We start from the raw sequence: 23,788 nt of genomic DNA on the forward strand, positions 1-23,788 counted from the left end.
TAATTTCTATGGTTGCTTTTAGAAGCATCAATTTTGAACTGAGTGAACACTTGTTTCCATTGGAGCAACATAATCAGTGGGTATGTAGCAGTCCCATGCTGCATTACTAGATTTTTTTTCTGAATGCTTGATAAAATTCCCAAAAATACAGTTGGAAAATGTATTACCTTACTACTGTATGTGTACATACGATGAACTCTGGTCTAGAATTCCACTGATGGTAAGTAATGTAATAATGAGTCTGCAACCAAATCCACTGCTGCCCCTTTGTGAGGAATCTGTAATAGCAGGACTTCCCTTTTCCATACTGCATTACTAAAGAATAAAATAATAAACATTTAATTCAAAAGATGCCAACTCTGGGATGTGGATTTAAATAGTGGAATCAATGGCAGTATACAAAAACATAAATTAAAGGAAACAAATTACAACCCAACATTATATATTTAGATTACAACCCACCTTTTAATCAAATGATCCTCAGGATGGCATACAAATGGTTATAAATACAACAAACCACACACACATACTCAAGCCAATGATGCACAGAACCATACTTTAGGTGCATTTTTTAAACTTTTTCTTCCTGAGCAACAGATTACTATGTCATTGTACAAACTGCTTTGAAATTTCACTGATTCAAAAGTGGCTTGCTATATGACAAAAGGACTGTTAGAAAATCACAAGCCAGATATTTATCTTTTTAGACAGAAGCAAAACAGGGTATTGGAGCACCCGATATACAATCAATATAGTATGGATCTTGACTCCTTATGTCTTTTTTCATTTGATCAGAAATTAAGGTTAAACAATTATTTTGAATGGACTGGACATCACATAAAAACAAATCAAAATAAAAAGGCTTAGAACCCAAGTCCACTTCTGTTAGATGTTGGTGCTGTAGTACTGATCATACTTGACTACTGTTTATGATGTAACATGAGTTCATTGAAGGTCTTTGATGCTCATATACTCTAGAACTGTATTTCTGTGCTTTCAGGTTGACATATGGACAATGATAATGGTTCCAAATGGGAACAATTGGAACTGTGAACAGATTAATACTCAAACACTTAAAGAAAAACCTTTGCCATCAATTCTTCAACTGATAGATTACTTACATCTGAATGTGCAGCTTACTGCCCCAAAACACTTATCTGAACATCGGGGCAGCATACATAGCTGCATACAATTACATATAATTCGATTTGTCTCAACTTGCCACTTGTCTTTGTTATGCTAGCATCATTTAAAACCAAACAAGCAACAGACATATTGAAAGAAAAGAAGAGAAAATTACTAGTCTAAAACTCTCTTAGCTATAGAAAAATAGTTGTGCAGTTCTTAGGATCACATTTTAAGGATTAAAGTTTTAATGAATGCTCATTTCCACACACTGACATGCATGAAAAATATGATAAATTGCCATTTAAATTGTAAATTATTTAGGTGCAATTAAAAATTACTCTACTGGTAAATTAATATCACTACCCTCTCACAGCCATATTTTATATAGAGTAACTATGACATTTACTTACAATGTTCATGACATTTTGCCAGATTTTCTAGGTCATCCACATGATAATAATCATAGCCTGATGTCCCCAGCACTTCAAATGGTAAATAACCTATTATTGGTGGTGCCCTGGGTGATGATACAGAAATTGTTACTTTATTTCTCAGAATAGAAGAAATCAATTTAACTAAGCTGTATTCAATTAAAAAGTACAATTCGTATCTCACTATAAGAAATGAATGCTATTAGCCAATGCCATTTGGTGGCCACTGCAGTAACAGAATGTTATAGCATGACATTATATGAAATGGCACCTGTGATCCAAGAAAAGGAACTTCCATTCCAAGCTATGTCTAGAGGTGAACTCTTCATTAGGTTCTTCAACAGTGCTCATTTCCTAAAAAAATAAAAAGTAAGTCTCTCAGACTTGCTTTGTTCTAATTAAAAAAATCTGAAATCCAACCTTCCAAAGAAGTAAATTAATTAACATGAATGTAACATGCAAAAATCCTTGCTGCTTCGAAGAGGGATAATTCAAACAATTTCCCACTGTAGCCCAAATATGTGATATGCCTGTTTTATCAGATAAGGGCAAGCTCAAGACCACAAAAATCTTGTGTAGGGAACCAACAAAAGAACAGGCATTTTTAGTCACCCACCTACCCCTTCCCTTCACATCTAGGAATGTGCCAGATGACATGGAAGGGACTGCACTGTAGCAATTCACATGTCACATTCTTCTTGAAAGAGGAAATTCTTAATAAATAAACCTTCATCACTAAACCTTCACCATGAAGGACCGCTTCACAGATTTTAAAATTGCTACATGGAAGGCACTGAGATTCAACTCTAAGAAGAAGTCACCACCATGTGACCCTCTCTAGTCTTATAAACAGGTGGTTAGTGCTGTGAAAGCCAAATGCTCCAACCATCCGCTGGGGATATTTGCTTGGACCTAGTTCAACAAAGACCACCATATATGAAGTGGCTGTTTGAATGCACAGCATCCAATCCAGAGGGAAATTCATATAAACAAACCCTTCTCCTGGATTGGAGTATGGTTAATTAGATTATTATTTATTCAATGTGAACAATTCAGATTATGCAAAATACAAAAAGAAAAATATAGACATTGAAGGTACAATAATTGTAACATACCTTGATAAATTGAGGAGTAGCCAACCTAACTGTGGCTACAAAGCAAACTCTGTCTTCATAGGAAGGCCTATGGGACCGCTGGATAGTTTCTTCATAACCATTATGTGCAGAGTTAGGCACTAAGGTGAAGAAAAAGGGATGACAATGGCCACAATTTCTAAGCATGACCTACAAGCAAGGAATTATAACTAATAATCTAGCATAAACATGATCATCATCACATTGAATTTATAGCCTGTCTTCTTTCCTCTTGCGAGGAACCCAAAGTGGCTTACATAGTTCCATTTTATCCTCACAATAATTCTGAGCATTGAGAGGAAAGACATGTATGTACTTGGCTTGAAATAAACCATCCTTCCCCGAGCACTGAGGGGAGTAGAGCAGCAGAAACAGCTGGAGAAGAGCAAGTGTGTTTGTTAAACGGTCAGCAGAATATTGGTAGGGAGAAATGCAGTCAAAAGCTCTGCAGCAGTAGTGTTGTCAATGATTCTCCTTGACAGGACTGATGCCGTCAGTGTTTTAAAAAGTAACAATAAACAAGTGATTTCCTTCTCTTCAAATGCACATAGCTAGTGATATTTATTAAATACAGCATGTGGTGCAATTAACTTACTGTTACTCAATGACTTGAAGTTTCCTATACATTTTACATATTCATATGTAGGTGGTTCTTTGGGGTCTATTGTCCCTCGGAGCATATGGCAACAGAACTCTAGTTGATTTTTTGCTGCAATGACAAAAAGAAATATATCATGAAATGCCAAGATGAGTATCAACACACAAGCTGATATACCTGAATAATATACAGTGACACGAGAACCTACAGAAGTAACATTAAAAATAATCTTACCAATGTGTCATCTCACCCACAACCTTAACTGAGAGTAGCCCTCTGAGGTCCCATATATTTTCCAGCTCTGCTACCAAAATATCAGGGACTATACCTGAGATATTAACTTACATTTCAATCCTGTATGTGCCTACTCAGAAGAAAATCATACTGACTTCAAGGAGGCTTGTTCGCAGTTAAGTTTGTATAGGATTGTAAACTTTAAAATATATGCTCTATGCCAATAGTACTGTGAGCATTATAAAATTTTGGATAATGACAATTCCTTAATGGATTAACAAAGGGTAAAAGGCAAGTTTCTTGGAAAGTTTCTGGTGATATCAGAAAAGAAATCATAGATGAACACAGCTCTATTCCTGATGCAAGAATCTAGAAATCTAGAATGTATCAATACACATACCCATCATTCCTTTATTTCTATCATTATCCCCAAAACAACTCAATTAAGATTTAGCATGCTCAGTGGCCATGGACTGCTGACTGGCTGCTGAGGAGAAAAACAAAAAACCAGGTAGAAGAGGCTATTGAATGGAGTACTGTGAATAGGGGCATGGATGAAGGAACACTAAACAGAAGCAATCTCAGACAGCAACATTTTGTTGTAGGTCCCACTGTTCTGCATAATGTTATTATTTTTGTTTACTTGAAGTATGAAAATGACTTCAAAAATTTTAATGATTTTGGAATCAGTAATTATATTTTCACTAAAACGCTCTTTTAAAAAATAAAGGCTTTAGGACTTCTCTCTGTATCTGTGAGATAATTTAATAATGCAACTTACATTTTAAATATTCTGGGGTCAATGAATCACTTTCCAACAGATGAGTGGACAGTATTTTATAAAATTCTGAATGTTCCCCCTCTGGGACAAAATTAAATATACTCTGATCCACAAGGTCAGACTAAAAGAGAAAAATAAATAAATGAAAACTAAAATGCAATCTTGTGAAATGTCACTTTAGAATGCAAAACAACTAACAAATCCATCAAAGAGGTAACTTAACAATCATAAACTTTGTAACATGACATCCTGAATGGTACGTCATTCTGAAATATAATGAAAGTTTAAATATTTATATTTTTACAATAAGATCGTTATTTCATAAGCAGTTAGCAAAGGTTACTTATATACCTACCTAAAACATAAAAGAACCTCCCCCTCTGTTTTGACAGATGAAGTATTTTTCATTAATGGCGTATTTGACTGAAAGTGACCAATTTTGATTGTAAAATTATCTTTATATCTCTGCTGTTTCAGGGCATCTAGTATTTAAAAATTATTTCTTTAAAATAAAGTGAGGATGAGTTCACTGTGCCAATATGCTAATCAGTTGTATGTGGAACAACTGATGGTGCACATGACAGATCATGCACACTGTGGATTATTCCCCACCTCCTTCCTGCTCAGTCTTCCTACAAGTATCCCAGAGGCCTGAGTGGCAGAACTCATCTCCTTCTCCTGCTCTGACTGCAATCCTTTTTGCAGTTCCCATGGATTCCACCCCCCCTCCCTTTTTCCTTGGAGATTGCTACGCACATTCTGAAATGATAGCCCCCACAAAGTGCCCAAGCAGTACATTGTAGAAACCACCACTGATCTGCTGCCTATTTTAAAAAAAAATGCCAGAAATGTGCTAATTTTTTGTTAATTTAAAAAAAAAAACTGTTGGGATATCAAAGGGGCACAACTGCTATCTACCTAAAATGCAAAGATTTGCCTGGTCAAAGGGGTGGTGAGTAGAGCATCCTTTTCACAGTGAAATCCTCTAGATTTTAAGTTTGGACCTGACAGTTCTCAGTGCCCACCACCTCCTCTAAGGAGACATTACTTTTAACAGCTGCCAGAACTAAGGATTTACTTAAAACAACGTTTCTGGAAAGTGTAAATGGGGGATGGTTTGGACAGGGATCAGTTTATGCAGTTAGGATTTGGGGATTGTCAGGAGAAGTGCGGGATATAGAATGGGAGAGCTGCAATGCGAAGGGAATTGGCAAAAGTTGGGTTGGAAAAGTGTCATGATTAATCACAAAATGGCTTACCATATTGTGGTGGACCCAACCAGTCACAAAATACCACTTTCACAGAAAAATAAATCATTGAGCCTAAAAAGACAATTAGCTACAGAATCTACATCCTTAGGAAAAGTGGTGTTTGAAGTTTGAAAACTGAAACCACACTTTTGAACCCACAGTTCTTTTTTCATTTAGGATCACTCCCTAAACAAAGACACATCATCAGCACACCAGAACCACTCATCCTGGTAATTCAATTCTTTCCCGTCCATTCAGAATCATTCCATCCCAAACTCACTGAACCTCCCCTCACTCCCAAACACACAAGATCTACTCACTGATGTCATTAATTTCTTTCTTCTTTCAGCATCACTTACCCAAATACATACATATGCACCTCTCAGCACTTTGCCTTCCTGGGGTATCCCAAATTCTTCCTGTGGCTCTCCATAGACTACCACAGCCCTCATCTCCCTATCCCCGCCCTCCACAAACACACATACCAGGTCAAACCCTCCCTAACCTAGCCCTGGTTTTCCCATTCTGTTGGGTCACTTCAACTCTCCTTTGGTTACCCCACTGCCATCTCCATCCTCCACACTTCCCTAGCTGTGGCCAATTGGGTTCATTTTTTCTTTTTTCTTTTCCTTTCGGTGAGCAGAAGAACTTCAGTGAGAAACATTGGCCTCTTACCATCTTTACTTTCTCAGATTGCTTCTGCGTGGCTATGTCTTCCACCCACTCCGCAAAAATTAATCATTTAGAATAATTACAGGCACCAGCAGGGCACTTCATAGGAGAAGCAGTGGTATATGCAGGCACCACATTGCCTGCCCCCAATCTATCCTCACCACCAGCCTGTGGTGACTGTGTGTACAAGAGCAGAGATTAATTTCTCTAATCCAAGGCTTCTTGAAGTGGCATGAGTATCAAAGTTTCTGATTCAAGGACGCTTGAAGTGATATCAGCATCAAATGAGACATATCATAAAATAGAGAGGAAGGTAACAGAAGCATCAGTGGATTAAAATATGAAGCCCTTAAAGACGTATGCATACCATTTAAGCATCAGAATCATATAATGCATACAATGATCAAATAAATGTGGTATTTTATGATTGTTGCTCATACTTACTGGCAAATGTTCAAGTAATGGGGTCACACTTTCTGATACATATATTATATTTCCATCTGTCATGATTGCTAGAAAAAAACCATCAAGAGCCTGAAATTAAACAAAAGGGACAGTTAGAAAAGACAAATAAGTCACTGAACTATTTGTCTATCATACCTCCCACAAAATTCACTTCTTGTTTCTGTTCTTAATTGATGAGAAAAACAATTAACTACCCTCCCACCCAAAAAGATGGTTGGTAGTACTGAATACTATCTGACTATCACTTCAGTAAGGAGAAATACACACTATTATTATGTTCAGGTTTATTTTTATGCCATCTTTCAACTGAACAATCCACAGAAGAGGTACAGAAAGTTAAAATACAACCCTCTCCAGTAAGATAAGGCAGTATCACACTGAATCAGCAGACCTTCATACATCTTCAATCCAAAACAATTACAGCATGAAAGTCAAGCAACACTTTAGATAGTGTTTGGAAAAGGCAGTGGGACAACACAATTTAAAGAACAGAGGGCTGCTATGGTCCAAGTCACTGGCCCCAATAAACCCCAGCATCATTTTATACATGGAACATTCCTTTTGTAAATATTTTGGCACATTTTCAGGGTAACAGCATTCTAACTACAGTGCAAAGCTGAAATATAATACATTATAACATCATAAAGTAGTGTTTATAAAGGGAGAAAATGGGAGAATAAAAGCACATTTTAGAATGAATAGAAATGCATTACCTCTAACATTAACTGAGTGAATTCTTCATTACTAAGGAATGTAGGTTTCCAGTCTTGGCGGATTTCACTGGCATCTGACTGGGCAGTGATTTCTATAAAGAAAAGCAATTACCTGAAGATGCAGTTTCTCAAATACACATATTCAACATTGTATACTAACTTTTAACAGATTCAAGAGATTCCTTAGAGCAAAACAATGATGCAAATACTTTTCCTCCATCACACAGTAAAATAAAGTTCATTATCTGTGCCAGTCTGCAATCAAAGATGGCTGTTTTAAAACATAAACACAAATAAATGGAATTGTACTTATGGTGATATTCTACCTTTAGGTGTTGAAAAGAAACACAGAAAAATGGGGGATGTCAAAGAGGGTGAGGAAAGAAGTCTGATCACTTTGCAATTTGTTTCATTACTTATGGGTCAGGATTCTACAAGTACAAGGGAGTCTTATCTTTGTTGTTCTCCAACAGCGGCTACCCATTTTGCATGAGGAGAATTGCAAAAGTAATACATTAAATGTCAATTGTTAATATTTATATAAAAGTCCAAAATCCACTGGATTTCCATGCATTTATGATGATCTTTCCAGCAGCCAAATGACTTTTGAAATTTCTGCCTGCAGTCAACAGCTGTTATTTTCAATTATACTGAATTATAACCCTGTGAAGGATACAGACACAAGGCATAAACTTAAATATGACTTCATAAAAGAGAAAACTACTTGATTACATAAAATGTAGCAATTGCATTACATGAAGATACAAGATTTGATTAAACTGAATGAGAATCCATCCAACATACTCTCTGAATAAATGCCTCACATATACATCATTAAGGCAGGAGGCAGGAGAAAGACAGAAACAGGCATTTGTACCCATCCATACTATAGAATGAAAAGGGAATTGAATGGACTATGACTAAGAAAACATGACTAGCACTTAAAAGTGTAGTGAGGGGGGTTTGGTTGGCAAAAGGAAATTGGACAGATAGATGGACAGACAGATAAATAATGGGATGAGTTGTTCAGCATTTAGAAACAATTACTTCACCATTAAATTCTAAATTGTTCCATCAACCACTCTTAAAATAAAGATATCCTTCAGAAATGGAATAGAAGTTCATAGATTAATGTTTTAGAAACCCCCCAAACCATTCTTACTGTCACAGCCTTTGCTTCCCTTATCTACATCAATCCTGACATTGGACACTAGCCCAGAACAATTGATGCATCTGGGTTATTTTGACCTAAAACTGAAAATAGTACAGTTGAAAGCGATGTGCTTTCAAATAAAAGCTGAAAATGCAGGTGAAAAACAAAAAGAGAGACTATTACTACTTTAAGAAACAATCCTATGCCTATCTAGACAGAAATAAGTCCTAAAACTCCCAGCACAACCAATATAACTTAGCTGGGGTATGCTGGGGGCTGTAGCTCTTTTCTTTGTATCTAAACATGCATAGAATTGCACTGTAGTATGCCTTTGACTCATGCATTCATGTGAACATTACTGCAATCTTCAAACTAGAGATAATACCATGAAATACAATGGTTCAAAATTATTGCTCTAAAAAATTCTATTTAGGGCACAATTCTGTCGCCTCCTGACACTGTCTGATGGGTCACAGGATTATGTTGTTGTTGTTAGCCGCGAAGTCGTGTCCAACCCATCACAACCCCATGGACAACATTCCTCCAGGCCTTCCCGTCCTCCACCATCCCCCAGAGTCCACATAAGCTCACGCCAACTGCTTCAGTGACTCCATCTAGCCACCTCATTCTATGCCATCCCCTTCTTCTTTTGCCATCTATTGTTCCCAGCCTTAGGCTCTTCTCCAGGGAGTCCTTCCTTCTCATTAGGTGGCCAAAGTATTTGAATTTCATCTTCAGGATCTGGCCTTCGAAAGAGCAGTCAGGGTTGATCTCCTCTAGGACTGACCGGTTTGATCGCCTTGTGGTCCAGGAGTCTCCTCCAGCACCACAATTCAAAGGCCTCAATTCTTCACCACTCAGCCTTCCTTATGGTCCAACTTTCACAGCCATACATTGCAACTGGGAAAACCATAGCCTTGGCTATACGCACTTTTGTTGGCAGGGTGATGTCTCTGCTTTTTAGTATGCTGTCTAGATTTGCCATAGCTTTCCTCCCCTGGAGAAAGCGTCTTTTAATTTCTTGGCTGCAATCCCCATCTGCGGTGATCTTGGAGACCAGGAAAATAAAATCTGTCATCTGAGCCTGTCAGCTCCTGGTCTAGTTTTTACTGACTGTATAGAGCTTCTCCATCTTTGGCTGCAGAGCACATACTCAATCTGATTTCTGTGTTGACCGTCTGGTGACATCCATGTGTAGAGTTGTCCTTTGGGTTGCTGGAAAAGAGTGTTTGCTACGACCATCATATTCTCTTGACAAAATTCTACCAGCCTGTGCCTTGCTTCATTTTGTACTCCAAGGCCAAACTTACCTGTTATTCCAGTTATCTTTTGGCTTCTTACTTTAGCATTCCAATCCCACATGATGATGACATCATTTTTGGGTGTTAATTCTAGAAGGTGTTGCAGGCCTTCACAGAACCGGTCAACTTCAGCCTCTTCAGCTTCAGTGGTTGGGGCACAGACTTGGACTATTGTGATGTTGAATGCTTTGTCTTGCATTTGAACTGAGATCATTCTGTCATTTTGGAGATTGTATCCCAGTACTGCTTTTCCTACTCTTTTATTGACTGTGAAGGCTACTCCATTTCTTCTGAGGAATTCTTGCTCGCAGTAGTATACCTGATGGTCATCTGAATTAAATTCACCCATTCCTGTCCATTTTAGTTCACTGATTCCTAAGATGTCGATGTTCAGTCTTGTCATCTCGTTTGACCATATCCAGCTTGCCCTGATTCATGGATCTTACATTCCAGGTTCCTATGGAGTATAGATCTTTACAGCATCAGACTCTCCTTTCACCACCAGGTACATCTGCAACTGAGTGTTCTTTCGGCTTTGACCCAGTCACTTCATTCTTTCTGGCGCTACTAGTACTAGCCCTCTGCTCTTCCCCAGTAGCATACCGGACACCTTCCGACCTGAGGGGCTCATCTTCCAGCATCATATCTTTTTGCCTTTTGGTACTATCCATGGGGTTTTCATGGCAAAGATACTGGAGTGGGTTGCCATTTCCTTCTCCAGTGGATCACGTTTTGTCAGAGATCTCTGCTATGACCTGTCCATCTTGGGTGGCCCTGCACGGCATCGCTCATAGCTTCATTGAGCTACGCAAGGCCCTTCGCCACGACAAGGCAGTGATCCATGAAGGAGCACAGGATTATATGCAGTTACATCTCCAAAGTCCCAAATTCTTTGAGTTGACACTCCAAAGGTAGAGTCCCTGTCGCACCCCACTCACCGCCAACACCAAAGGGACTATGCTGCTGTCTCTGTGAAGTCAGATATTGGCCTCATAGAGGGCTAAAACGGTGGGCTGTGGGGAATGGTGGCAAGGGAAGAAGGTTGCGTTCATGCCATATCCAAATAGCACCTCCCTTCCTTCCCTTCCCCTCTGTGGCGTTTTATGTAGACACCTAGTTATCTAAATGAAATGCAGGGTACAAGCTGCCACACCTCACACCCAGCACTGTATAAGCCTCCACACTTGAGGCTGCCAGGCATCAAGGGCAGAGAACATTAGATCGTGTTCTCATTTTCCTAATTTCTAGAGATAATGCATATATTGTGTGTTAGGCACAAGGTAAGTTATTCTTAGAAGTCCTCATGAAGCAGATTTTTCTATTGTCCTAACAGTCTCAGCTGTTTGCAGAAAATTCATTCATTATCTTGATAGGCATAGTGAATTTGTATTTCTCTATTTCTCATTTTTGAGGTATTGTTCTTTCTCTTTATTATTATTATTTTATATATGTCCTTATTTAAAAGCAGTGATTTCTACTAGCTACTCAAGATCTCACAGACCAAAATGTTTTATGAATTATAGACAAAATCCTGCACAGCTTAATTGATGGCTTAAATAATTTCACAGCTTTAATTTAACATCCCAAGAATTACCTTTGTGTTTCCGTAAAAAGTCAATGCTCTTCTGCAGTACAGTGGATTTGTCCATCTTTCGAGCATTGCCCGGAAGCATGGATCCCAGCTCTTTGATAAGCACATTAAACTGATCTCTGCGTTTCTTTTCAGACTTGTTTCTTGATACTCTTTAAAAAAAGAAAAGAAAATGTGTCAATTCAGGGGAAAGGGGTTTTAACCAGGTTCTTTATGGTTAGTGGGCCAGATCCAGGTTTAAATAAGACACACTTAGCCCCACTGAAATAAATACGATTCAAGATAGTCATAACTAATAGAACAATCCAAAATCCTGTTGAAGATGAGCTGAGAGGATCATTAGATATAGCAGAAATGTTACTGCTCCACAGGAAAGGACCTCCACTGACACACTGTCATCTCTGCTCTGGAGTACCCTCAATATGCCCACAGAAAGGTTTGCATGTAGAAGTACCACCAGTGATTATCCTGTTGACAAATGTTCCAAAATGGAACATTTCAAGTATGGCCTTGGATACAAAGGATACAAACATCCATAGTTCTCCCAACATCCTACCCAAATGGATCCTAGAACAATGCCAGTCTCCACAAGGCATAGTTATTTTCTCTCACACTAGTGTTAATGATAGGGAGGAAATTTAAACTACCAGGGGAAAAAAAAGGAAAGCTTCCCCACCTCTTGCCCTATAATTTGTCCCACTGATTCCACTGGAACTTAAGCATGACTAATTTGGGATTGGCACATTAAAGTGTTTTAAATGTTAACTGTCAAATAAAATGTACTCTTCTTAAATAGTAATTTGACTAAATGTTATTAACTAATAGAAGGGAACACAGTGGGTATACATCTTTACACTTTTTGCTAGAATACAAATAGCTCCTTTAGGCACACTCAGTGCTCAGGCACATCAAGAATAATTTTGGATTTATTTCCTTTCAGTGGTCAGTAATAGTTAAAAAAACCCAAGCCTCTGCAAGTTTGCAAGACAAATTATGGATTTATTTGAATCTCAACATTTCTCACTGTCCAGGCACAATAGTTTTAGAAGAGACCAAAGACCAATTAACAACAGACTTTGTAAATTACATACCTAACCCTCAAATACTTTTAACCAATATATACCCCATTCTTGTCTTACAATAGTGTATCAGAAAAAAGTATGATTTGGATGTTTGGTAAATTTAAAAGAAACTTCAATAATCTGAAATTAAACTGTTTTATGGTTTTGGAGGGTATACCCTCTTAACCTTATCTTGCAATTTTTAATCCTGTCAGAAAGCAAACCCCCCCTCCACCCCCATCCAGTGATCTTTGTACAGAGCAACAATCTGAATGCAAATATCTAGTCCTCTGATCCCACAGTCAGTTGCCAGTTTAGTCAGCTGTCGTGAGGGGAAAATGAAAAGGCAGGCACTGATTCAGTCTTCTCCTCTCCCTCTAACAGGACAAAAGCACTATCAATCAGACAGATGTCCATCTGCCTGGCAATGTATGTAAGATACATGTGCACTGCGCATGCACTTCAAAATGCTGGATACAGGACATCCCCCACATTAGAAGAGATTTTATCAAGAAGAGTTCCAATTGTCTCAAATCAATTCACAGACACAAAGCATACCTCTTTGCTTTATCTTTGTCATCTTCTTCCACAAGACCATCAAATATGCTACCATCATCTCTACAAGAGAAAAACAAGTTTTAGTGGACAGTTTTATTTTTATTTATTTATTTAAAATATTTATTTATTTAGGATGTTTCTAGCCAGTCCAATCACTTCCATCTCTGGATGGCTCACAACAATCTATAAATACAACAATAAATAATAGCATCTGTATCCTAAACAACAATAAATTAGATATACCACAACTGAAATATATAAAAATAATTAATAAAATAAGTTAGATTAAAATAATTCTCATAATAATTAAAATTTTATCGTTAAAATATTGGTTAAATTAAAAGGTCTTAACCTGGCGCCGAAAAACATATAAAGACGGTGCCAGGTGGACTTCTCTGGGGAGCACATTCCATAGCCTGGGCGCCACCACAGAGAAGGTCCTACTCTAAGTATGTTCTCAAGGAGAGTTCCCGGAGCAGGGCCTCTGCTGCTGATCTTAGGGGTGGGAGGGCATCTGGGGAAGAATTCGTTTAGGTATACTGGTCCCAAGCCATTTTGGGCTTTATAGGTGATAACCAGCACCTTAAATTGGGCCTGGATCTCAATGGGAAGTCAATGGAACTGATAGAGGACCGGAGTTATGTGAGAATAACGACCAGTCCCTGACAGCATCCTGGCAGCTCTATTTTACATCAACTGAAGTATCTGGACTGTCTTCAAGGGTAGCCCCACGTAGAGCGCGTTACAATAGTCCAATTGCCTTAATAAAAATTTAAAGAATATTGAAAAGGTATGTGTATATATAAATATAGTTACAGTAAAAAGGAAATAACACATCATCATCATCAGAACTACCCCTCCCTGCTCTATTATATTACTAATTATCTAGATCCTGAAAGAAATTCTATTTCTAAGAATTGTACTGGAATAGATTTTATAAACTTTATCTTTATCCACAGATATAATTTAGAGGACATATCCTCACTGAATCTTTGTAATCCTGCATTGCCATTAACTGAAGCTTGTCACAGCCTGTTATAAAACATGAAGAGATACTAGCTGTTTTTAAAGTTACACAAAACTGTCATTTAACATATTGAGAACTAGCAACAGTGAGCTATGGACTCACATGCTCCTCTGTTCTCCACTCCCGCTCTGGCATGATCACAAGCAGGAGTGTGAATCAACAAACTATGGTTAATGCGAATTTTAAATGACTATAATTATTATCATCTCTATACTACCCAACAGTTAAAGCTCTCTGGCAGGTTCACAACAATTTCTCCAAAACACAAAGAAGAAATAGAATAAAAATGCATATACAGCTAGAATAAAAACACAACATCAAATTTCAGTAAGAAGACCTAGTTCACATGGAATGACAAGCCACTGATTTAAAAACTAAAAAGTTGTCATACAAGAGTGGAGATAAAATGTTAACTCCACAATCATCTATGAGTTAACCACCAAGTTGTGCAGCTTCTAAACAAACTAGCAGGGGAGATAAGAGAGAAGAGAGCTAGACATCTGCTGCAGCTCATTCTCTCTGCAGTAAACTATGATTATTATGACATCTGAATACATGGCCTAACTTCAGAATTCTGTTTCAAGTCATAAATCAGTAACAATACTTAAATAAAAATAAATGAAATTAAAAAATGACTTACCTGTCTGCAATGGAGCTCATTTTATGGGTGCTTACGGTAAAGAACATAACATATCACACTTTAGTCTTGTGGTAGACATTTGTATTTCTGCTCTGTGAAAGAATTAAAACAGAAGAAAGTTTAACTTTCAAATAATTATTTTCCTCAAGTGAAGTCTCTGTTGTTACTACAAGAAACAATGTGCAAAATCCAAAGAACTATTAAACTAATTCTACATACCCAAGAGACTTTTGGTATTGTGCCTCTTTAAAAAAAACTCCCCAACCCCCTCCCCACAATTCCAGATGGCAGACTAAAGTAAAAAATGGGTAAACATTCAAGGCAGTTTGTGATTTGGTACCAACTACTCTGATTTATTTTACTATCAGTAAAAATAAACAACCCCACTAGGAATAATAAAGTCCTTACTGGGCCTAACTAGCATTCTTTCAATGTCTGCAAACATTTTTGCAGCAATTTCTCCTCTTTCTGGTACTGTATCCCAATTATCTGAGCATAATCTTGTGTTTTTTTACCGTTTATACTTTTCTGGATGATAAATGGCAAGATTCTAGAATGATGATTTCAGAAGGAGTCAGTTGTAAGATAAGAATGCCCTCAAAATGTACTCTTCAGAGAAGATCATTAAGTTCTGTTCCAGTACTATTAAAGAAAAATTTAAAATTACTAGAATTCTGCACCTAATGAATGTTTTCACATAAAATAATGGATGACTACCGATTTTAATTATACATGGCAGGAGCAAAGCAATATAATTCAAGTACTTTGAACAGACAACTCACTTTTTTTCCCTTAAGGTCTTTGATACTGTCTCACCCGAATGTCAGTTCTCATCAGCCCCTCCCAACATTGCCAATGGGATGCTGGGAACTGGGACCCGTAGTCCAAAACATATTGAGGTACCAGTTTGGAAAAGGCTGCCTTAAATTATGTCTGCATTCAGTTCACCACTAGATGCATTCTAAGCTACTCATGCAATCTGCCCAGTACCCCACCAATGTATGTGAACTTCATACTATCAGTATGAATGAACCTGTGATGCTGGTGTCTGCACTGCTTCAGCTGTGCTTGCATCATTTGAACTGGCACAGGATCATCCTATCACACTGATTCCTCTTCAAAAGATGAAGCATGATCCCATCCTATCTTTGACCCAAAAAATGCAAATATGCCACTTGCCCTCGGTTCTTCAGCCCACTGTTACACAAACATTTTATTATTACTGTCACACATACATGCATTATTCCTGGAATTGAAATATTTTGTTGCCACCAGAATGCAAAACAGCCCAAAATATCTGGGACAGAGGAAATGTAGTTATGCTCTGTTCTCCTTACTTTCCTCTCTGTCTATACCAAGTAAGAAAATATGACAACATTGCATCGTACTATGTTATCCCATTTTCTTGCTCCCATGAGCTTTGATGCTTCTAAAACAAAGGTGCTTGTTCAGAACTGACATCCAGGCCCCTGGTTCACATTTAGCTCGCACATGGACCAGAGGACAGTAAAAGCTTCCCTTATGATTTAACCCTAATTAAACAACTAATGTTAAAAGGGAATAGCTGCAAGGCTTGCAGTATTCCAGTTCCTGATTTCTTAACAATGGATTGGATCCACATTTTGGAGTGTGCAAATGGATGGCTAGATGGTTCAGGTGAGTAGTGAATCATCATCTGGTCTCCAGGCAACAGGCTCCATGATAGAGGCTGGGTTGAAGCAGGTGGAAATGCCAAGCACTCATGGTCCCTGTGGACTTGAAGAAGGAGGTGGTGTGATCACTCCTGAAAAAACCCTTCCTGGATCTGGAGATTTATACTATAATCCAGTCCAACACCCCCCACCCCATTTCTAGATAATGCATTTGAGATAGATAGTGGTTTCTCAGCTACTGGATTAAACTGACCTCAATTTATTTCATTCTGGGTTTAGGTTTCAGAATGGAATCAGCCTTGGGCACTTTGATGAGTGACTTTTGGGAGAAGAATAGAAGTGTGACCCTGATAGTTCTTGGTCTCACAGCTACTTTTGATATAGGTGACCACAGTAACATCTTGAAGAGTCTATGTGATGTGTCTCTGTGAATCGACTTGCACAACACAGCCATGGTGGGCTGTGACCCATGTTTATTTCCTGATGGCTGGATGTGTTGTCTAAACCTGGCCAGGTGGCTTCAGCATGGTTTGTTAACTATGCACAACCTCCCCGAGAACCTAGGACTTCTTGTTGGGTTACACAGGAAGGCATTTTTTCAGGTTGCTTTGTTATGATGTTCAAATGAAGCAGGGTGGCCTCAGCACAGTTTGCTCAAGAGGATTACAGCAGCAGTGAAAAACCTGATTGCTTTTGATAATCTTGCTTGACAAACTATGCCTGGCAATAGTGTATGCCACCACTGCCTCTCTCCATCAGTGCCCTCTGCCCCCTACTCCCTTCCGTTCTGAACTTCATTTGATACTTTTTCCCCTTGTGAACATCCACTTCATAGCAGAACTATGTGAGTATGCTTGACTGACTTATGTTTGGTTAAGTGCATGGTCCCCAATTTGAAAACATGGCTTTTTTGGGGGAGGGAGGGAGGGATTTATGCTTTACACCCATCCTGTCTTCATGCCAGATTAAAAAGAGGTAAAAACTTTCCAAATGAGGGATTGGGATTTCATCACGAAACCCTAAGTTCCTGCACACAACTGCATACATGTTACACCTGCACTCACTGCCTATGAGTTATATAAAGCCCTAAACAACTCAGGATCAGGGTATGCTGCAGACCACCTTGTCCTCAATCCTAACCAGTTTCCCAGTTCCCACCAAAGAAAAGCTTTACAATAAGGCATACAACTTTGGGATTGGTGTTCCCAGGGCATTAATCATTGTTGTGCCAGACAAAGTTCAATTTGGTCTCCTGAGATCAGAGAACTTTTTTCCACAGGTTTGTGGTGCCTCCCGCATGACATTTTGTAAACTTCAATTGGGCTGTGATGTGTGTTTGTCAACAGCTTTCTTCTTGCTAGTTTTCCATAATGTCCAACTTTGTGGAGCATTTGAGTGATAGATATCCCATGAAAGATTTCTCACATCTCAGCTGTGGATCACCGTAACTCCTTCAGAGCTGCCAGTGGCCTCTTGGTTGCTTCTCTAAGGCCCTACTTACTAGTCACTGATCTTTGTTGGACTTTCTTCTCTAAGCAGAGCTCCAGTTGAGCCATATTCTTTCCATTTTGTAATAATGGATTCAGTGGTGGTCTGGAGGATGTTGATAGTTTGAAATATGTTTGTACAACCTAGCCCTAATTAGTGCTTCTGCACAGCTTTATCCAGGGATTGTTTGATACCACTGTGGCCTTCATGATGCTGTTTAGATATGCTCTCCTACAAAATCTAGGTCTTTCCCAAAACAGGTATATTTAATCTGTGATCGTGTGGTGCTGAAATTGTACACAGGTGGACTCCATTCAATTACTTACAGTATATGACTTCTGAAGGTAGTAGGTTGTTCCAGAGCTTATTCAGGAATGTCACAGCAAATGGAATGATAGTTATATAACCAACAAGTGCCTTCTGATTATACTCAGTTCAGTCAACTTTTTATTGACTGAACTTTTGTGCTATAAAAAAATACTTTGCAACCTCATGGTGAGATTTTGACTACACCCATTTTGATTGGTACACCCATTCCAAAATGTGAAAAAGTCAAAAGAGGGCTAAATACTTCAAGGAATTGCATTTTATATTGTATGAAAGCCCACTGTTATTAAAAGATAAATGACCAAACCCAAATAAAACTGAATTCTACTAATGTTGCTGTATGGATCCTAGCTAATGAACAAATGGCAAAACCAATAGCACAATCTTCTGCATCAATAAATTTAATTTCTCTGGTTTACATAGGACATGAAGACTTAGTGGTTGAACTTCCCTGTAGGGCTCCTTGTTGCAGTAGTGCCTCTTTTGAATCTTCAAGCTGCAGTGGAGGCATGCTATAGCTTGCTATTATCTGAGAACGAGGTGAGTGCAAGTTCTCGGGGTGTCTAACAAGCCATTTGCAACTCTAAAACAACCCATGGGTTCTGAGTGGCTTGTCAACCATCTTAACATCCCACTATCACCGTGGTGGCTGCCTGAACAAGAAGTCCTGCAAGGGAATTCAGTCATGGTGGCTTCTTCTTATGTATGAACCAGATCACTGTGTTCAGGGGAGCATCATCTAGTGAAATGGGATGCTTTGTATTTTTCTAGATAGCAAGGCATACTTCTGGACTTATTTTTTTCAGGTAGATGTACAGATGGTGATCTGGCTTTGAATCGGTCCCTTTGGCATGGTCAGATAATTGCTGGTGAGATTAAACTTATGGAAAGTTTTCTGTTCTGCAAGAACGGGGAATCAATTAAGATCATCTGCCCCTAGAGGCTGATGGATCCAAACTGTTTCCAACAGGCTCTGGGGAGTGATTCCAGCTGATATGGCTGGTTTGCCTATCAAAAGCTTGGTTGTACTGGGGTATGCAGATATGGCCAGGCTGATTGACATCATTCATCTCAGTGCCCTCTCTGAAGCAGAGCTTGTATGGCTCCATGGTATACTCCAGAACTAAAAACAAGGGAGAAAAATAAGAGGCACCTTGAATGCTGGATAAGAAAAACTCACTGTAGGTGCAATTGAACACTGGTTCATGTCTCTGGTCAGGTAACCATCAGGATTAGTAAGAGTGGCAAAGAAACAATATCTCATTGCCTTTATTGAATTGTGTGTCACTTGATGGATCTTTTTAAGTCCCAAAGGCCAAATATTACTTGGCCTTATAGATTCTCCAACAATAGATTCCACAGGGGTTAGTTTTATTTTACATGGTATTTAACTCTACATGAATCCACTAAGGATGAACATTCACAGTTTGGTATTGTGTTGCCATGTACTTCCTCTATTTCCTCTCTTCATCAGGTGAAGTAGATGCAGTAGATGTGTTAGATTGGTGCTTGGCTGCAACAACAGACTGGATGAGGACTTACAAAGTGAAACTCAGTCCCAGACAAGACCAAGATGTTGCTAGCAGGTGATCGGCAGATTGAAGATGACAACTGTTCAGGTTGGGTTTGCACTCTCTTCTGAAGGAGCAGATTTGTAGTTTATAGTTCTTTGGGAGCCATCTCAGTCATTTGAGGCTCAGATAGAGTATCTTATAGAAACTTTGGCTGGTGGCCCAGCTATCTGAACAGAGATAACTTGACTTCAGTCTATGCTCTGGTAACTTACTAGTTTTATTAACAAAATATGCTCTAGGTGCATAGCTCACAAATGCTAGTTTATGCAAAATGTAGCAGCCAAATTGATAACCAGGACCAGAGTGATAAAAAGGGATCAGAAACACATAACACTGATTTTTGCCCACTTGCATTGGCAGGCAAATACTTCCAATCTTGATTCAACATACTGGTTTTGAACTGCAAAGCCCTACATGTTTCAGAAACACAATAACTAACACAGCACCATTCCCATCATGAACTTGCCCATGTACCATGCTCTTCATCTAAGGTTTGCTCCAATTGCTTCTTCTGAGGGAAACCGAAAAGGTGGTAACTGGACAGAGGGCATTATCAGTGGAGGCACCCCAATCTCACTGCAGGGGTCCAACTAGCATCAACATTCTTATCTTTTTCACAAGTACATCCAGGCAGCTTTCCTGATCCTATTCTGGGATATCCAGGAGATGGCTCTCCATGGATCTCCAGCAGTACCTTGAGGGAAGTTGCCCATGACTGTCCCTTTAAAATACATACATATTTTTATAAATCACTCCTTCCTCTACTTTGCATAGAGACAGTCTGTCAGGTTGTTCCACATTTTGTAGTAAGGAGCTGTTTTATCCTTTTTGCAATGCAGTTCCCTAGTTTCTCTGGAGGAGGTCTGCTGTCCTAGGTGTCTCCCACATGTTCAGTCCCTCCCTGCTGCTGGGGAAATGACCCATACACGGAAACAGGCTTGTTCCTTTAAAACCTAAATATTTTGTTGGAAAGTGTACTTTCCATATGTCCATCTTTAAAAGCAAAAAGAAGTTAGCAGTAGGCTGCAAAGTTGCAATCTGGCACAGACACTTGTCAGTATGGATGCGCAAAACAGAATCAGGAAAGCCACCTTTAATATTGACTTTTGTGATATTAAAAAAGTCAAGCTGTGACCACCGCTGAATGGCTTGCTGGGGCTCAGGCAATACCTGAGCAGACACCTGGGGTACTACAGAAGGACAGAGGAGGACAGTAGGGAAGGGAGGATATGCACAACCTCTGCTACACCTGATCATTTGTCAGGCATGGAGGAATTTTAACTACAGTGCATGCTTAAAATTTTCAAAGGGCTTAACATATTGTGCAAATTTTCCCATTGTATAGCAATTGTATAGCTATTTACGCTTTTCCTCCCCAAAAGATTTTCTGTTTTAAGAAAAAAGCTGGAAAAAAAGGTGGGGAAACTTGGGGGGCCGGGGGACTACAAATGGAAAACAACATTGTCTGGAAAGCCCTGCCTAAAATGAGGCATGGTAATTGCACAATTAAAGCCCTTAAATAGTTAAAGTTAAGGTATTTGGAAACCCCTTAGACCCAGTTTTAGTAATATTTGCCTCAGTCATATTTTCTTCTAACCTGTTTGGTAAAACATTCTTATTATAAAAATTAAAATACAAGCTTCATGTTACAATGTCTGCATTCTAGATTTCATGACTCCTTCTGAATATTGTTGGATACATTTGTTTGACAAAAGAAAGCATTCTATTCAAGTGGGAGATATGGGCTTAACTCCCATAACAAGGAAAGTAGGTCAATAGGACACTAGGCTATCAGGCCATAAAGACACAAGCAAATTTTCTGAGTCATGCTCTGGTTACTGCTTCCCCCACCCCCTCCTTCTCCTGGCAGATTGCTTTTCTCTGTATTTTGTTTCTAAGTTCCATTTTTAAACAAGTATTTTTGGTTTGAATAATTCCATTTGCAAAAGGACATTTTACATGAAAATTTAGTATCATCCTGGAATGTTTTCTTCTTGGAAGGAAAGTCAAAAAAATTTAGTGTTTAGACAGAGGTACCCATGAACCTTCTCAAGCGATCAAACATTTTACAAGGCTATGATTATGTCACAAAAAGTTTTATCTTTAAATAAACTCTATCTTGAATTCTAACCACTTATTTCTTCCATTATATCTTTGAAATATTGCATCAGCAGTGACAATCATCCCCCTCTTGGATGCACACCTTACTGTGGAGAAGCACCTGATTAGTGTCAGAGAAGCAAAGAGCAAGCCTGAACTCCTAGCAGGGTCACTCAAGGCAGAATTATCAAAGGTGAGATAGCAAACTAAGATGCATCTATTATCTGAAGGCGCAATAGCCTCTCTCAGCAGCAGAACAGGAGGGGTATCTCTAATGGTGATGGGGTGGAGAAACTCCTCAAGGGCAGCTACTGGACAGTAGTTGAAGGCAACACTAACAACAGCAGTGATGTTCAAGCTAACTCTGGTCAGTGCTACACAGGAGGAGGCAATGATGAACCACTTCTGAATATTTTTACTTTATAAATCCTATAATGAAATAATCCAAACTGAAATAAGAGATGAGACTCCCAGATTAGGAGGCATTCAACCAGGTACTGAGGAACAGCAGAGGACAAGTACAAATAGCACTGATAATGCAACTAGATCAAAGCTGAAATGTCTATGGCTGACATGCACAGATGCAAAAGGAAAGGCTGATGCTGCATAACACATACAGTTGGAACATGGAATGTAAAAAGTATGAATCAAGGCAAACTGAAACTATAAAGCAAGAATAGAAATGATTGCACACTGAATTACTTGGTGTTAGTGAATTACAGTAGATTACAAAGGAGCATTTTCAATTAGACAGACACAATTTTACTCTGGAAATGACAAAAAAAAAATCAAAAGAAATAGAGTGGCTCCAGTACTGAGACAGGATAAAGCATAGGTAGCAAGGGACTATAATGCAAGGTTTGATTGAATCATATTACATCAGAATTCCTGGAAAACCTATCAACATAACCATCAGTCACGCCTATGTTCCAACAATAGATGCTGAAGAAGAAATCAAACACTTTTATGCAAATGTCCAAGAGGAAATTGATAATGCAGCAAAACATATGTGACTGGAAGGCAAAAATAAGAAACAAAGCAGAATTCAGTGTGCTGGAAGAATTTGGCCTGGGCTAAGAACTGTGGGGAAATAATAGCCTGAAGTGCCTGATCCTACCTAATATTGGAAGATAAGCAGGGTCAGCCCTGATTAGAGTCTGGATGGGATATTTGAGTCCTGCACTGAGCAGGCGGTTGGACCTAAAGGTCTTCTATGCCCCTCCTAACTAAATGATTCTATGATAAGAAAGTCAAAATCTGTGAAGTCAACCATCTGTTTATCACAAATGCATTCTTAAGCAACTGATCAGACAAATGTACACATGGACATCACCAGATGGCCAATACATAACTCAAACAGACAATGCTATTCAAAGTAGAAAATGCAGAAGCAACATTTTCACTGCAAAAACAAGAACAGGAACAGTCTATGGTACTGACCATGAACATTAATATCAAAGTAAATCTTAAAAAACTAAAAGCAGCATAGCCCCAAAATACAACTTAAATTATATTCCTGAGGAATTTAAGGTTCATATAAAGAACAGATTTGAATTACTGAAGTCAAGTGACTATGAGCCAGAAGAAATGTGGACTGAAACTAGGGACATTAGACAGGAAGCCTATAGAGCAAAGAAAGAAAAAGCCTAGAAGGATGACAGAATAAACACACACAATTCCTAAGGACAGGAGTAAAGCAAAAGCAAAAGGTGACCAAAATAAGGTAAGAATCCTGATTGCAACTTTTCAGCAACTATCATGTAGAGACAAAAATAACTACTATAACGGCATGTGCAAAAAAATAGAACAACAAAAACAGAAAAAAACGAGAGCTCTTGCAGAAGATACAAGAAATCAAGGAGAAATTCATACCTTGATAAGTATAGAGAGTGGGCCCATCTTTCACCCACT

General features: G+C 38.7%; 1 protein-coding gene across 8 annotated transcripts in view; it reads right to left on the reverse strand.

The window, feature by feature from the left end:
* CLOCK (clock circadian regulator) overlaps window positions 1-23,788 on the reverse strand; it is a 46,291-nt gene that overhangs the window by 10,619 nt on the left and 11,884 nt on the right. For 6 of the 8 annotated variants that reach the window (XR_006413507.1, XM_044417721.1, XM_044417716.1 and 3 more), the window contains 12 exons: window positions 15,252-15,378; window positions 14,737-14,828; window positions 13,070-13,129; window positions 11,454-11,602; window positions 7,406-7,497; window positions 6,672-6,761; window positions 4,306-4,426; window positions 3,288-3,401; window positions 2,675-2,793; window positions 1,831-1,913; window positions 1,539-1,645; window positions 168-315 (listed from right to left, as the gene is read on the reverse strand). Coding sequence is in view for 7 of the 8 variants with exons in the window: in XM_044417721.1 (XP_044273656.1) it covers window positions 168-315; window positions 1,539-1,645; window positions 1,831-1,913; window positions 2,675-2,793; window positions 3,288-3,401; window positions 4,306-4,426; window positions 6,672-6,761; window positions 7,406-7,497; window positions 11,454-11,602; window positions 13,070-13,129; window positions 14,737-14,783 (1,130 nt within the window). In the remaining variant the exon portion in view is untranslated. The remainder of the gene's footprint in view (window positions 1-167; window positions 316-1,538; window positions 1,646-1,830; window positions 1,914-2,674; window positions 2,794-3,287; window positions 3,402-4,305; window positions 4,427-6,671; window positions 6,762-7,405; window positions 7,498-11,453; window positions 11,603-13,069; window positions 13,130-14,736; window positions 14,829-15,251; window positions 15,379-23,788) is intronic. The other 2 variants (XM_044417722.1, XM_044417723.1) reach the window with 1 other exon arrangement.

The sequence above is a fragment of the Varanus komodoensis genome, unplaced genomic scaffold, assembly GCF_004798865.1.
Source record: "Varanus komodoensis strain SLA01 unplaced genomic scaffold, ASM479886v1 scaffold9, whole genome shotgun sequence".
Taxonomy (NCBI): domain Eukaryota; kingdom Metazoa; phylum Chordata; class Lepidosauria; order Squamata; family Varanidae; genus Varanus; species Varanus komodoensis.